The sequence below is a fragment of the Idiotropiscis lumnitzeri genome, chromosome 2 (genome assembly GCF_059441095.1).
Source record: "Idiotropiscis lumnitzeri isolate Australia: NSW breed Sydney's pygmy pipehorse chromosome 2, RoL_Ilum_1.0, whole genome shotgun sequence".
Taxonomy (NCBI): domain Eukaryota; kingdom Metazoa; phylum Chordata; class Actinopteri; order Syngnathiformes; family Syngnathidae; genus Idiotropiscis; species Idiotropiscis lumnitzeri.
Window position 1 is genome coordinate 31406670 of NC_142392.1, and position 13630 is coordinate 31420299.

At 43.1% G+C, this 13630-nt stretch overlaps 1 protein-coding gene across 1 annotated transcript in view; it reads right to left on the minus strand.

Annotated features, from left to right (window-relative positions):
* Nucleotides 1–6529, minus strand: part of LOC148342306 (uncharacterized) — a 48158-nt gene extending 41629 nt beyond the window's left edge. The window contains exon 1 of the mRNA XM_088285895.1: nt 6306–6529. Within this exon, the coding sequence (XP_088142021.1) occupies nt 6306–6429 (124 nt within the window). The 5' untranslated portion in view covers nt 6430–6529. The remainder of the gene's footprint in view (nt 1–6305) is intronic.
* Between the last annotated feature and the right edge of the window lie 7101 nt (nt 6530–13630).

Sequence of the window (13630 nt, forward strand, 5' to 3'; positions counted from 1 at the left end):
CAAAATTCCGTCCTACGATGTAAACCTCCTTTCGCAGCACAACGGTGATAAACGAGCATTTAAAAAGGAAGCATGTTGCGGCTGATGCCCGATTTCATTCCTGACATAGTCACAGACGTTACTGGAAGCGAGCTGAAGTTAGCACACACAGGCTTTTGTGTGCGTCTGATGGAACACCTGTTGTGGGACCCTAACTTATTGATGGGGACCACTGGGGGCCATCGCAACATAATGTCATTGATAGAATAGGAATCCTTCAAGTGAAATATCTTGACAAGTTTTTCATTTTGCATTTAGAGATAGTTTCATCGTGGGTACTTTTTGCTTCCATTCTAATCTGTATGCCTAAAAGAATTAAAGGGGCCCTGGCATCATAGTCGCTATTTATTGCATGATTTATGTTTGTTTTTTTGTTTTTTCCCAAAATGACATTTAGCCTGCTAGTACGTTCCAACATTCCCCTTTTGATTTTTTGTTAAATTTCTGTTTCTAAATACATTTTTAAACAAAATTACGTGTGAAGAATCAAAATCCCTACACATAAATTAAGCAACAACACTTTCCCTCTGACTTTCATGTTGACATATTTGAATAATGTATATTTAAAAGTTATCCAATATGAATTAAAATTAGACTAAGATACACCATAATATTATTAGAGTTCACTGAATTATTTTGTAACTGCAATGATGCTGAACAGCCATAGAATGTCAATAATGAGTAACAAAGTAACACAAGACCTCGCACTGATACATCATCATTGTCATTTGCATAAATTATCAAGAACTATGAGTTGTGGGGGAGATGCAAACCACCTGGGCCACAGGAACTTTATTACCAGGAACTAAATGTTCCTGGACTTGTTGGTGGAAAAGGGGTTTGTGACGTTCTCCCTTTTAAGCCCATAGTAAGCCAAAGATGCAGATGCATTCCTTGCAGCATGCGTTTGTTCATTGATGAGATCCTTGCAACCCTGGATGGATGCATTCAATGTATTTTAAATGTTTGGATGGGGTGAAACTACACACCCGAGGTCCATTGACTGTCACCCGACCAATCCAGTAAAAAGTTAATAAATAAATAAGACCAATACGTACTAGTTTTTTTTTTAACGTAATATTTTGCGTTTTATCCACTAAAATTGATCAACCGCCATTGATGTTTTCGCCGCAGTGTGCACATTTTTTAGAGTCAGGCAGAATTCCTTCCCTAAGTCATTGCTTGAACAAGATATAAAAACCAGAAAATGTAAAATCTTCCGGTTCCGGCGCCGCGCGAGTGGCTGCCTGTTTACAGCAGCGTGGCTCACTATTGAGCCTTTTTCGTGTGTTTTTTCCCTTTACCCTTTTTTATTTTATTTTTACCTCACCTCAGCAATGGACATCCAACTTGCGGTGGTTTTACTACTGTTGGGGGCTGTTTTTTGCGCGATCGTGTCCGGAGACGAAACTCGGAGCTACGGATCGATCGTGTACACAAGAGATCAGCTGTTAGCACTCCGTGCTAACCCCGCGTGGGCTCCCGGAGCGAGACCCGATATTCCCCGCGAGCTGAGGAGGAAGAGACGGGGATGTCGTGCGGGGGCTAAACGCCAGGCAAGGAGGAGACGATATCACCCCGTCCTCCCGTCCGTTATTATGGGGAATGTTCGATCCCTCTCCAACAAAATGGACGAGCTAACAGCGCTAACCCGGCACGAGAGGATTGTCCGGGAGGCTAGCTTGCTGGTGTTCACGGAGTCGTGGCTAACAGAGCTAACGCCGGACGCCGTCGTGGAATTGGACGGCTTTCAAATACTACGCGCGGACAGGACACTGGAGAGCGGTAAGAGAAAGGGGGGAGGGCTGGCTGTGTTTGTTAATGATAGATGGTGTAACCCTGGGCACATAACTGTTAAGGATCAACTTTGCAGTCGGGACATTGAGATGATAGCTGTTAGCATGCGTCCGGTCTATTTACCGCGAGAGTTCAGTCATGTGATCGCGGTGGCGGCGTACGTGCCTCCCTCTGCTAACGGTGAGACAGCCTGTGATGTACTGAATGCAGCTGTGAGCAGGCTACAAACACAGCACCCAAATGCCTTGTTCCTTATCTCTGGTGACTTCAATCATGCTTCTCCTTCCTCCTCTCTGCCTTCATTCACACAATATGTAACATGCCAAACCAGAGACAATAAAATATTGGACCTCTTCTATGCCAACACCAAGGAGGCGTACACGTCACTGCCCCTCCCCCCGCTGGGCAAAGCTGACCACAACTTGGTTGCTCTCCTGCCTGTGTACAAACCTCTCGTCCGCAGGCAGCCAGCTGTGACACGCACAGTTCAGCGATGGTCCAGAGAAGCCGAGGAGGCCTTGAACTGTGTGGGAGGTATTCAGCGAAGCTCACGGTGAGGACATTAATGGTCTAACAGACACAGTTACAGACTATATTAACTTCTGCATGGAGAACACCATTCCCACCAGGACTGTAAGATGAACAAACCCTGGATCACACCGGACATTAAAGCTCTCCTGAAGGAGAAAAAGAGGGCTTTTGTTTCAGGCGACAAGGACGAGCTGAAGAGAGTGCAGCGTCAGCTGAGAAGGAGGATCCGTGAGGGGAAAAAGTCCTACAGGATGCGGATGGAAGAACAACTGCAGCGGAACAATGCCAGGGATGTCTGGAGGGGCCTGAAGACCATCTCAGGCCACGGACAAGCAGGTAAGACCCAGAAGGGGGGGGGGCTTCAGTGGGCAAATGAGTTGAACCTATTTTTCAATAGGTTTGATCAAATGTCTGACCCCGCTCAGGCTTCCCTGATGCAGCCCCCACCCACCCCTCCTGCCACTGCGAACAAGACCCTCTCTCCCCCTCTCTCGCCCCTCTCTCTCTCCACAGGCTCCAGTTCCCAGCCTCATCAGACAACCACCACTTCCTCCTGCTCAGCCTTGTTCCTCACAACATCTCAGGTGAAGAACCAGCTGAGGAAGATGAAGGCGAGGAAGGCGGCAGGCCCAGATGGGATCAGCTCCCAGCTCCTCAAATCCTGCGCAGACCAGCTGTGTGGAATCGTCCAGCACATGTTCAACCTGAGCTTGAAGCTGGGCAGAGTCCCCCAGCTGTGGAAAACATCCTGCCTGGTTCCGGTTCCAAAGACACTCCATCCGAAGGAGCTCAACAACTTCAGACCAGTGGCGCTGACGTCTCATCTGATGAAGACCCTGGAGAGACTGGTCCTCGTCCATCTGCGCCCCCTGGTCAGCTCCTCAATGGACCCACTCCAGTTTGCATACCAGCCTGGCATCAGTGTGGATGATGCTATCATCTACCTGCTCCACACTTCATTCTCCCACCTGGAGAAGGCGGGGGGCACGGTGAGGATCATGTTCTTTGATTTCTCAAGTGCTTTCAACACCATCCAGCCCGCCTTATTGGGAGACAAGCTGGAGCAGGCGGGAGTGGCCCACCACCTCATCACATGGATCCACGACTACCTCACAAACCGGCCACAGTACGTGAGGACACAGGGCTGTGTGTCTGACGTGCTCCTCTGCAGCACGGGAGCGCCGCAGGGAACTGTTCTGGCTCCCTTCCTGTTCACCCTCTACACCTCGGACTACAAATACAATTCCACAACCTGTCACCTGCAGAAGTTCTCTGATGACTCTGCGATTGTCGGCCTCATCACTGACGATGACGATCGGGAGTACAGAGGGGTTACGCAGGGGTTCGTGGACTGGTGTCAGCAGAACCGCCTCCAAATCAACGCTGGGAAATCCAAAGAGCTGGTGGTGGATTTCCGCAAGCGTCGGCACTCTCCACCTGCACCAGTGAATATCCAGGGAACAGACGTTGAGAGGGTCTCAACTTACAAGTACCTGGGTGTTCATCTGAACAATAAACTGGACTGGAGCGACAACACAGACGCTCTCTATAGGAAGGGTCAGAGCAGACTCTTCCTACTCAGGCGGCTGAGGTCCTTTGGCGTTCGGGGAACACTCCTCAGGAACTTCTATGACTCGGTGGTTTCATCAGTCATCTTCTATGGAGTGGTCTCCTGGGCAGGAGGCATCTCGGGCCGAGACAAAAAGAGACTGGACAAACTGGTGAGGAGGGCCAGCTCTGTCCTGGGCTGCTCCCTGGACTCTGTGGACTCAGTGGGGGGCAGAAGGATGACGGCAAAACTGTCATCAATGCTGGACAAACCAGCCCACCCATTCAATGACACTCTGAGAACACTTTACAGCTCCTTCAGTGACAGACTTTTACACCCTCGCTGTACCAAAGAGAGATTTCGCCGCTCCTTCCTGCCAACTGCTGTCAGACTTTTTAACAAGAACATTGGGTCAGGCCTACAAACGGGAGGGCATTAGTGCAATTGTGCAGTCCTAGGATGCAATATTAACTACTACTGTACTTTCAGCCAAGGGTGTACTTAAATATTGACCAATGATGTATTTTGTTTACCATTACAGTATTCTTATTACAATACTTCTATCACTGTAGTATTTCTACCACTGCAGGATGTTCACTATTACAGTACTTTTATCATTGCAGTACTTTTATCATTGCAGTACTTTTATCATTGCAGTACTTTTATCATTGCAGTATTTTTCTATCATTGCGGTACTTTTACTATTACAGTACTTTTACCATTGCAGTACTTTTACCATTGCAGTACTTTCATCATTGCAGTATTTTTCTATCGTTGCAGTACTTTTACGATTACAGTACTTTTACCATTGCAGTATTTTCTATCATGCAGTACTTTTCTATCATTTCAGTACTCTTACCATTACAGTACTCTTATCATTGCAATATTTTTATGATTGCAGTATTTTCAATCATTCAGTAGTTTTTATCATTACAGCGTTTCCCCCTCCGTATAATGGACAAACATTAGGAGTGTTTCCTTACACTTAGATACGTTTATACTGTGTATATTTGCATGCTTTTTCTGAATGTCTGCTGCTAATGTTATACATTAACGGCTACATTACGCCGCCGACTCTGTGTGATCTATATCTTTGCTGCTGTAACACTTCAAATTTCCCCATTGTGGGACTAATAAAGGACATCTTCATCTTTATCTTTAAATGTTCCTGGGCTTGTTGGTCGAAAAGGGGGTTGTGGCGGTCTCCCTTTTTAAGCCCATATGTCAGGTTCGCCAATTTGACATATAGGGTTCATAGCTGGAAGGAGAGAGAGATGCAGCCCAAGTGGCTACAGAAAGGTTAACAAAGTTTATTTGACAACTTTATCTCCCCTCTGTTCCCCGATGCTTTTCACACATTCCCTTTTATAACATCGGGAAATAAGATTACACTTTAAGAAATCAGATTACACTCAAGGGTGGTACAGTTCGTCTTCTCAAAAGCTGGTTTAGTCCGGTTTATCATTGGCGTGCCGCCATGGGTCGCAGCGGACTTTGTCGTTAACATCTTCTATCAGGACCCAGCACGATGCTGTTTGCGTCAGACTTTGGGGCCAACTTCTTCTTATCAGGGCTCATCACGGTGTTGTTTACTTCATCGGCACTTCTGAAGAAGTGCCACCGCCCTGCCACACTCAAACTGTAAACACTCAAGCATAGTTCACTCTATTAAACTGCAACATGTTTTATGCACTACATATTAAAATAAGCTGCATCACGGCAAATGTATAATAACCTCTTAATATTATTCTAACACCATAGTAAGCCAAAGATGCAGATGCATTCCTTGCAGCATGCGCTTGTTCACTGATGAGATCCGTGCAACCCTGGATGGATGCATTAAATGTAATTTAAATGTTTGGATGGGGTGAAACAACGCACATGTGCATAAAACAGTGCTGGGCCACCCGAGGTTTATTGACCGAGGCAGTACAAAGATAATAAATAAATAAGACCAATACGTACTTGATTTTTTAAAATAACTTAATATTTTGTGTTTTATCCACTAAAATTGATCATCCGCCATTGATGTTTTTGCCGCAGTGTGCACATTTTTTAGAGTCAGGCAGAATTCCTTCCGTAAGGAATTGCTTTAACAAGATATAAAAACCAGAAAATGTAAAATGTTAAATAATCAGTTCAAATTTTATACTGGAAAAAACATGGAGTTCAGCCCCCACTATTGTTTTTTCTTTGGCATTTATTTCCTGCACTGATTTTATTTGGCATCAACAAATGTTCAGCAGACCTGCAAATAAAAGGCAAGATTAAAAAATAAAACGCCAATAACCTTGAACGATTTCCCCAAACAACTTAATGTTGTGATGCACATTTTTAACGATAGAAAGTCGTTCTTTACAAAGCAAATGAGAGTAAGACGTGTACAAACCTGCTTTGTGTAGCACAACACGAGGCTGCTTGCAAACTTCGTCCAGCAGTTGAAGATGTTGCTCGTTCTCTTCTTTTATTCCCCAAAGTTCCTCTTTGTACTTGGGTGTCGTTCTTGCACACATTTTCAAATGATAATTCCAAAAAATCCGCACTTGATCTTTGCTTGGCGATAACTCGTGTGCTTCTCTTTGTTTGACGAGACGAATGAAAGAGCGACGTTCTTCAAAGTCGCACAGAAAGGATTTCCTGTTCGTCACGAAAGCGGAAGAACAGGACACACCCCGCTGTGATATGATTGGCTGCTGGCTGTGTGGCGCACTGTCACCAATTCACCGACAGATGTCGCCATTTGCGATGCAAATCATTGTTATCTTCTTCTAAACATAGAGAAAAACCTAAGATGCACATGAACAAACATTTTTGTTCCCAAATATGAACTTGAGAGATGTATTGAATTTTACTTTTGTTGCTGGTTTTGTTTATATATCTGACACCATGTTGTTGGTTGGATAGTATTCCAAATGCATTTCCCTTTTATTAACAGTTGACATGATAAAGTGATACTTTATGTCAACATATTTGCCTTTTTACAGGGTTTTTCACCAGGTTGTGATTGCGAATTTTAAATTAAAATATGTCACTGTTCTATGACTTAACTGTTATTGTGTTCGAAAATGATTTCGGTATTTAAGTACTTTAATGTTTCATTATTCGTTTTAGTATTCATTAAACTACAATAATTCACTATTAATTATAAGATTTAGTGAACTGTTTTAGGAATAATTTAGTATTCAATGTTTAATTGTTACAAAATTTACTTTTTAAATTTTTGTTTCACCATTTTGTTCAATCTTACTCGTGTGGAAAATTATTTAAGAAGCACCAACACAAGGTTTTTAAAGATAAAGATGTCCTTTCATATTCCCACAATGGGGAAATTTGCAGTGTTACAGCAGCAAAGGTATAGATCACACAGAGGCGGCGGCGTAATGTAGCCGTTAATGTATAACAGCAGCAGACATTCAGAAAAAGCAAACCTATGCGAATATACACTGTATATACGTATAGGGATTCTGTGTGGTGGTCGAAGGCTTAACAACATACGTTACGCTGACGACACCGTCCTCATGGCAGATTCGGAAGAGGGGCTCCAGAAGCTCCTTGACGCACTACGTGAGGAAAGCCTACGTTTTGGACTCGAAACCAACGAGAAAAAGACCAAGTGCATGACCATCTCCAAGAGTGAACCAGAGCCCATTTGCAGACTCCAATGTCAGGCCTCAGAGATCGAACAGGTGCGAAGCTTCAACTACTTAGGCTCCGTCATCAACCATGATGGCCGTTGTGAAAAAGAAATTAGACGTAGAATTTCGCTGGCGAAGGACGGTTTCAACCGAATGAGAAGCTTGTTCACAGACCGCAAACTCACACTTGATCTTAAGAACCGACTTCTACGATGTTTCATCTGGTCAATCCTGCTCTACGGGTGCGAGTCTTGGACATTAAACGCCAAGACAACAAAGAATCTAGAAGCTGCTGAAATGTGGATGTACCGTCGGATGCTACGTGTGTCATACACCACTCATGAAACCAACGAGTCAGTCTTACAACGGGTCGGACGAAATCGTGAGCTCATCCGGGTAATCCAAAACAGACAGACAAAGTTCCTTGGCCATTCAATTAGGAAAGGTGAAGTCGAGAACCTAAGTCTGAGCGGACGGATTCAAGGGAAAAAAGCACCAGGGGGTCAGCGGATCATCTTTAAGCTACCCCACAACAGTGCTCGTGAAATCTGGGACGCAGCCCGTCAACGCGTATTTTGATTTCCTCTATTCGAAACCTCATGGATTCTAAGGCCGAATCGGCTACGGAACTACAAGAGAGAGAGAGAGCTGGCTTTGTGGAGCACTGTCACCAACTCACAGACAGATGTCACCATTTGCGATGCAAATCATCGTTATCTTCTTCTAAACATTGGAAAAACGTGCGATTTGAACCGTATGCACATGAACAAACATTTTAGTTCCCAAATATGAACTTGAGAGATGTATTGAATTTTACTTTTGTTGCTGGTTTTGTTTTCACATCTGACACCATGTTGTTGGTTGGACAGTATTCCAAATGTATTTCTCTATTATTAACAGTTGACATGATAAAGTGAAACTTTATGTCAACATATTTGCCTTTTTACAGGGTTTGTCGCCAGCGACGTGGTTGCGAATTTTAAATTAAAATACATCACTGTTTTATTCTCTAAATGTTAGAGTCTTAAAAAATGATTTCAGTGTTTATAACTTAACTAACTTAAATATTTCATTATTCGTTTCAGTATTCATTAAACTACGGTGATTCATTATTTATTTCAAGATTCATTGAACTGTTTTAGTAATAATTTAGTATTCAATGTTTAATCGTGACATTGTTTACTTTTTCAATATTTGTGTCACTATTTTGTTCAATCTTAATATTATGGACAATTATTTTGCAAGTAAGGTTTTTGTTATTTATTGTGGCCACTTGCTTTTGAAGAAAGTGCCTTTCGCTTCTTGTACGAGAGGATTCTTTGTGAAGCCAAAACAACACGACCTTGACTGATAAGTGGGCTCAACGCAGAAAAAATATATTTTTGTTTTAAGATTACACAGTTCCTGTCAAATAAATCTTCATCTTCCTGTGTGCATCAGTATCTTCCCACGCACCCATTGAGATCACTCAGCAGACTGACCCAAAAGACAATTTATTTTCCAGACTATCTCATTGATCTTCCCTAACTGCTGAAAATTCCACAACAATCTGGGGTCAGACGTGGGATAGCTGAAGATCCGCCGGTGAAATTCAGGGATGCTGGCAGGTAACCTCCGGGGTTCAATTAAGACAGCAGCAGCAATGAACTGCGTGATGCGGATCATCTCCTCCGTGGTGACAAATAAACGCTGACTCCAGTCGCCATCAAGTTGCCAACTCCTGACATTCCAAAACCTTTGAGAGAAACTGAGACGATTTGCGTTTCTCTTTCTGGTTCTTTTTAGAGTTCAACTTCTTGTTCAGTTTTTCACCTTTTCACACAGCGTAATGAAGGCCAGTTGAGCAAGTGGAACAAGTGATTTTATTGATGATTGTGGAAGGCAACGATTTCATAAGCACAGTTTCTTCTCACACCTTTTCCATTAAGTACGATTAAAAAGACAACTGAAAAGCATAACGTTAACAAATGTTGTTCCAGGAAAAGGTAATTAATTTCATTGATAATGTTTGATATAAAAACAAAACAACTCATCATCACTCAGAGACAATGGTTATTCTGGCACTGATCACATTGGCTTAATGTCAATAAAAAAAGCTTTTCAAAATTAAATTTATCATATTTTATTCAAAATCACATTTACATCTTACCACAAAGAGTCAATTCCTTCCGTTTTTTTTTTTTTTTTTTTTTTTAAGCTTCAAGGATTGCTGCAATTCTCACCAGCACAATTGTGACTCTCAGCACCCTGTTTAGTGAAGAATTTTTTAGCACAAACGCTGCAACTGAATGGCTTTTCTCCACTGTGTGTTCTTGTGTGGTTCGTTAAAAGCGACTTACGATAGAAACTCTTTCCACAAACTGAGCAGGAAAAAGGCTTTTCTCCACTGTGTGTTCTTAAGTGGATTGTTAAATTAGACTTTTGAGAGAAGCTTTTGCCACAAACTGAGCAAGAAAAAGGTTTTTCTCCACTGTGTTTTCTTGTGTGGATTGTTAAATTAGACTTTTGAGAGAAGATTTTGCCACAAACTGAGCAAGAAAAAGGTTTTTCTCCACTATGGATGGTTGTGTGTTTTATTAAATGCGACTTACGATAGAAATTCTTTCCACAAATTGAGCAGGAAAAAGGTTTTTCACCACTGTGTGTTCTTGTATGTTCTGTTAATCGTGACTTTTGAGAGAAACTTTTCCTACAAATTGAGCAGAAAAAAGGTTTTTCTCCACTGTGTGTTCTTGAGTGTTCTGTTAAACTTGAGTTTATGGAGAAGTGTTTTCCACAAACTGAGCAGGAAAAAGGGTTTTCTCCACTGTGTATTGTTGTGTGTTTTCTTAAATATGACTTAAAAGAAAAGCTTTTGCCACAAACTGAGCAGGAAAAAGGCTTCTCTCCACTGTGTGTTCTTGTGTGTTCTGTTAAATGTGACTTTTGAGAGAAACTTTTTCCGCAAACTGAGCAGGAAAAATGTTTTTCTCCACTGTGTATTGTTGTGTGTTTTATTAAATATGACTTTAAAGAAAAGCTTTTGCCACAAACCGAGCATGAAAAAGGCTTCTCTCCACTGTGTGTTCTTGTGTGCCTTATAAATTGTGCCTTTTGTGAGAAGCTTTTGCGACAAAATGAGCATGAAAATGTTTTTTCTCCACTGTGTGTTCTTGTGTGCGGTTTTAAAGACAACTTTGAAGTTAATGAGTCAGTGTGACGTGCCCTTTCACCTATGGCTTGCCCATCATCGTCATCATCATCATCATCGTCATGAGCGTCTGATAATGTGTCCTCATTATGGGCTTGTGATGGCCCCCAGTGGTCTTCATCACCTTCTGTTGTCACGTGATGACTTGAGCTGCTGCTTGTAGGCTCCGCCCCTCTGTTGTCCTCACTCACATCCTTGTTTTCATCTTCAGTCTTTATAGGGAGAACGTTCACTGGTGACTTGTTGATCTCCTCCTCCTCCTCCTCCTTTTTGATGTGAGTCAAGTCTGGCTCCTCTTTCACAGAACGGAGATCGTTTTCACTGACGTCTGTAGGACACAAATAGACAAATTTGGTTTGGTCAAGTCAAACCTCAAGCGGTGACTTTGTCTAATATTGTTTCTACCGTACTACCTTGCCTTGTGCCTGCCGCACACGGAGCAATGCATGCGACCCCAACTTGGACCAGACCATGGGGACACTTCACAAAATTCCGTCCTACGATGTAAACCTCCCTTTCGCAGCACAACGGTGATAAACGCGCATTTAAAAAGGAAGCACGTTGCGGCTGATGCCCAATTTCATTCCGGACATCGTCACAGACGTTTCTGGAAGCGAGCTGAAGTTAGCACACACAGGCTATTGTGTGCGTCTGATGGAACACCTGTTGTGGGACCCTAACTTATTGATGGGGGCCACTGGGGGCCATCGCAACATAATGTCATTGATAGAATAGGAATCCTTCAAGTTTTTCATTTTGCATTCAGAGATACAGTGGAACCTCGGTTCTCGAACGACTCTGAGGTCCAACAAAAAAAAGAGAAATTCTTGCTTCGCAGTTCGAACAAACCTCGGAGTTCGAACGCCGGTACGACGCGTGAGTGCGCACGCGAGGGTGGGATGCTGAACGGCGTACGGGTGTAGATCGCTCTCTCTCTCTCTTCGTGACCAACTGTTGTCGCGTGCGGACGTGCTGCGTTTTGCTCTCGCGTTTTATATAGGTGTACGAAGTGTTTTAGCCCCTAATCATGCCTCCAAAGAAAGTCAGTGCAAGCAGCAAAGGAATGGTTTCGGTGTTCGAACAATTCGCTTTTCGAACAGGGTTCTGGAACGGATTATGGTCGAGAACCGAGGTTCCACTGTAGTTTCATCGTGGGTACTTTTTGGTTCCATTATAATTTGGATACCTGAAAGAATTAAAGGGGCCCTGGTAGAACAGGGGGTTGTGACATTCTCCCTTTTTAAACCCATAGTAAGCCAAAGATGCAGATGCATTCCTTGCAGCATGCGCTTGTTCACTGATGAGATCCGTGCAACCCTGGATGGATGCATTAAATGTATTTTAAATGTTTGGATGAGGTGAAACTATGCACATGTGCACAAAACTGTGCAGGGCCACCCGAGGTTCATTGACCGAGCCAGTAAAATTTTCATAAATAAGACCAACACGTACTTGATTTTTTAAAAAACGTAATCCTTTGTGTTATATCCACGAAAATTCATCAACCGCCATTGATCATTTTGCCCCAGTGTGTACAGTTTTTAGAGTCAGATTGAATCATTCCAGAAGGAACAAGATTTGTCAAAGAAGTTTTCAAAAACGAGACACGCCTGCACAAATAAATCACCCAACCAAGATTGTCTTTGTCACTTGCGAGGAGCAGTCCGGCAAAGAGAAAAGCTTTCCCGCTCCTGTGCGGCGTTTTATTGAAGCACAGCAAAGCAAATTTGTATATGACAACCCATAAAGAATGGAAAAACATGAACACTGACTTTATCACACCCGTCCACACGCTTCCTGTTGTTCGAACGGTTTCAGCTTACAACACAATGTTTGGGTCACACTTCTGTTAAATGCGAGCTAAACGGTTTCCTGTCAAACACGGTTCAAGACGTGCATCTGTTTTCGTGACTTCCTGCTAAACTGCCAGCATAGACACAACCCTGTTACCACTGAACTCACGTTTTCCTGTTTAAGAAGTCCATGTTTTTGTGACCTTCTATTAACCTGTGTGGTTGATGTGTGGGTCTGGCTCAGCTTCCCTCCGCACAGGTCGCTGGGCATGACAGAATTGGTGATGGTAAGAACCTCTCTGACACAGCCATTTTGGTTTGAAAGAGATTTTATTCTCGTCACATGCTGATGTCAAAAGAAGTCTCCCCAAAAAAGAGAAAAGGGAAAGGGTGTCCCCTCACTTTCCTTCTTATCGGGAATGGCCAAACTGGACATGAATGTCTAACTTTACCTTGTTGCATATGCATTCTCATTGTACTAGTCTTTGATTTTTCCCCCAAAGCTCCCTACGGCGAGAGCAGATGTGGTTGCTCTTTGAAGTGGCCTTCCGGTGCCATCTTGACTGCTTCTATCACCTCGAGTGCTCCACACCTAGAGCTGGTCAAGCCTTTTGTCCTCCTGGACACTATCTCATTCACATTGGAATTTCAAAACCAAAACTGGTCACTTCTTTAGTCTCCAATCCCCTCATAGTTAAAGAGAATTACTAAAATGTTCATAAGAGTGAATAAAAAAATACACTACATATTTCCCCCCCCTCGAGGCAATCTTGTCCTGATAAAGCAAAAACGACACCAGCATGTCACCAAAAATCCCATTCCAACCTTTTATATGAATCCATTGCCTAAAATTTGGGAAACCTAATTGACTAAAACCTAAATCATGTTCAAGGCATGCTACATAAGGGTAGTTTAACTAGGAAAACTAAGTGTATGGCCAAATTGCTCCCTGGTGTCACTCACACCTCCTGCAGGACCACACATAAATCCAGCAATAATTCCAAAAAATCCCAAATCAACCACCTCGGTCACGAAGGAGTTCCCCCCGCAATGTTAGATCTTTAAGCAAACCGGCAGTAAGTCAAGTCAAGTCAAT